This window comes from Anolis carolinensis, chromosome 3 (genome assembly GCF_035594765.1).
Source record: "Anolis carolinensis isolate JA03-04 chromosome 3, rAnoCar3.1.pri, whole genome shotgun sequence".
Taxonomy (NCBI): domain Eukaryota; kingdom Metazoa; phylum Chordata; class Lepidosauria; order Squamata; family Dactyloidae; genus Anolis; species Anolis carolinensis.
The window spans coordinates 226,762,607-226,765,412 of record NC_085843.1 but is presented as its reverse complement, the minus strand read 5'-3'; the positions used below and the strand labels follow the sequence as shown (position 1 = coordinate 226,765,412).

The following is a 2,806-nucleotide window of genomic DNA, read 5'->3' as shown; positions in this document are numbered from 1 at the left end:
ACTCACGCTGCTGTTGTGTCCGGACCAGTGGACCATGGCTTGGTTGTGGGCCGAGTCTCCGGTGAGGGCGAAGGTGGTGCTGGTCAGCTTCAGCTCCTCGGGTCGGAAGCGGGTGGCTGGCTCCGGGCGGCTCTCCAGCGGCGGGGCGTCTCGGGCTCTCCGGCTCTGCCGCCTCCTCCTCCGCGGGAGTCCGGGATGGAGAGGAGCAAGAGGCGCAAGCGGCAGCTCGGAGCGGACTTCCAAGGAGACAGGCTTCTCCCCCAAAGCGCCCCCGAGCCCTTCCCCGCTCGCCTTGCTCTCCTCCTGGCTCCTCGCCCTCAAGCGCAGCGATAATCCTTGGTGGCCCCGGCAAGACCGGCAAGTGATCTCCGCCTTGACGAAGCCCGACAGGAGCAGCAGCATCAGCCACGTCCGGGCGGCCAAGGACCAGCCTGGGGACCAGCCGGCAACTTTTCCCATCGCTCCCGACGCCGAGGAAAGACGTGTGTCTCTCCAAGAGATATGTGGATCTCTTTGGACCCAGCGATAACTCCAAAGAAGTTTGTTTTTTCCAAGAGCAAAAGCTTCCTTTCGGATTTCCCTTCTCTTTCTTCCAAAGCTTTTGGATGGAAGGGGGAAAATCAAAGCCACAACCACACGAGGGAGGAGCTGAAGGAGCGCGAGAGAGAGAAAGAGAGAGGACACGCGCGCCAGCCAGCCCTGCTTGGCGGTTTCTGGGCACTGCTTTTTGGAGAAGTCCAAAAAAAAGAGAGAGGATAATAACCCGCCTCTTTCTCCCTCCTCGTTTCTCTCCCAGCCCTCCCCAACCGGCTTCCCTTTCGCCAATGGCTTCTCCTCCTCCTCGCTGGGATTTTCTCGTCGTTTGTGTGTTAGAGCGCCGACGCGGCGTCCCTTTCCTTCCCCTCCTTCCCCTCCGTCTCGCCAACTTTCTCCTTCTCTCCATCACCCCCTGGATCCCTCTCTTGGGCGCGTTTTTCTCCCAGGAGAGGTTGACAACCACGTTTGTAAAAGCCGGGGTTCCTCAAAGTCAGGCATGGGCAAACTTAGGCCCTCCGGGTGTTTTGGGTGCCGATTCCCACCATTCCTCACAGCCTCAGGCCCCTTAAGCCGCTGAGGGGGAAAGGAAAGGGCCTGAGGCTGTTGGAATGGTGGGAGTTGGAGTCCAAAACACCCGGATGGAGGGCCCAAGTTGGCCCAAGATTGCTCTAGGTTGAGAAAAGCGTATTGCATATTTGATTCGAAGTTTCATGCAAGGTTGTTTTTTGCAACTAACCAAAAATAAAGGTGGGTAACTCGATTGGCTAGCTGAACAGTGTTCCCTCACTTAGGTTCCAGGACCACTCTAAATAAGTGAAAATCCACGAAGTAGGGACACTATATTTATTTTAATATTTATACATTATTTTAGTAGTTATACACTGTTTTAAGTCTTAATCCTGTGTTGATAAATCACCTCCTTCTCCTCGTGTTGCCACTTGGGTTCCTTTTCTCTCCCTTTGGCTTCTCCTTCCTTCCTTCCTTAGGCTGTAAATTGTAATTTTTATGATTTATAATATTCTTTTAGAGTTTATTGAAAAACTGCAAAACAGCAAATCCATGAAAAGCGAAGTGTGAAGTAGTGAGGGAACATTGTACTAAGTTTGTGTCTATATAGGCACACTGACATCTCAATAACACCGGTTTAAAATCCAAAAGAGACACACAGTGTGTTGCTGTGGGTTTCCCAGGCTGTATGGGCATTTTCCAGAAGCAGTCTCTCCTGACTTTTCACCCACATCTATGGCAGGCATCCTCAGAGGTTGTGAGGTCTGTTGGAAACTAGGCAAGTAGAGTTTATGTATCTGTATAAGGTCCAGGATGGGAGAAAGAACTCTTGTCTGCCAAATGCAAGTGTGAATGTTGGAATTGGCCAGCTTGATTGGCATTAAATAGCCTTGCAGTTTCAAAGCCTGGTTGAAAAACTCTAAAATCAGGACAGTAAATAAAAAACAACAACAACACTCAGAAGACAGGGGAATTCCAGACAAAAAACAATCAGAGCCAGTTAACCCCTCCCAACAAAGGAAAATGGTAGGAAAAAGGAAGAAGAGTCAACCAAGGCCAAGGTGGATGGATGGTATCCTTGAAGTGACTGATTTTACCTTGAAGGAGCTGGGGGTGGCGACAGCTGACAGGGAGCTTTGGCGTGGGCTGGTCAATGAGGTCATGAAGAGTTGGAAGTGACTGAACAAATAAACAACATTCAATGCCAACCAAGCTAGCCAATTGCAACATTAACACTTGCTTCAGGCAGACAAGAGTTCTTTCTCCCACCCTGGACTTTCTACAGATATATAAACCCCACTTTTCTAGTTTCCATCAGACCTCACAACCTCTGAGGATACCTGCCATAGATGTGGGCGAAATGTCAGGAGATAATGAATGCTTCTGGAACATGGCCATACAGCACAAAAACTCACAGCAACCCAGTGATTCTGGCCATGAAAGCTTTCAACAACACATAGACACAAACTGTGTTTTTCAACATGCAAATACACACATCACTGATGTAGAAAGCCAGTGCAGCTCGCTGCTTTCTCTGCTAGGTGCCCCCCCCTCTCTCTCTCTCTCTCTCTCTCTCTCTCTCTCTCTCTCTCTCTCTCTTGCTGCATGTCTCTCCCTTCTAGTTCTACCTAGGTTCTTTTCACAGTCCCTGGAATGCAGAGTTTTATTTAGAACTGTAATTTAGAGCAATTTCAGATTGAATATTGGTGTGCATTTACTAGTTTCTCTTCCACTGGCACTAGAAAGTGCTTTTGGTTGTTGT

At 49.6% G+C, this 2,806-nt stretch overlaps 1 protein-coding gene across 4 annotated transcripts in view; it reads right to left on the bottom strand.

Moving 5' to 3' along the window:
- sorcs1 (sortilin related VPS10 domain containing receptor 1) overlaps nt 1-816 on the bottom strand; it is a 597,151-nt gene extending 596,335 nt beyond the window's left edge. For 2 of the 4 annotated variants that reach the window (XM_062976277.1, XM_062976275.1), the window contains exon 1: nt 7-816. In XM_062976277.1, the coding sequence (XP_062832347.1) occupies nt 7-459 (453 nt within the window). In that variant the 5' untranslated portion in view covers nt 460-816. The remainder of the gene's footprint in view (nt 1-6) is intronic. The other 2 variants (XM_062976278.1, XM_062976276.1) reach the window with 2 other exon arrangements.
- Between the last annotated feature and the right edge of the window lie 1,990 nt (nt 817-2,806).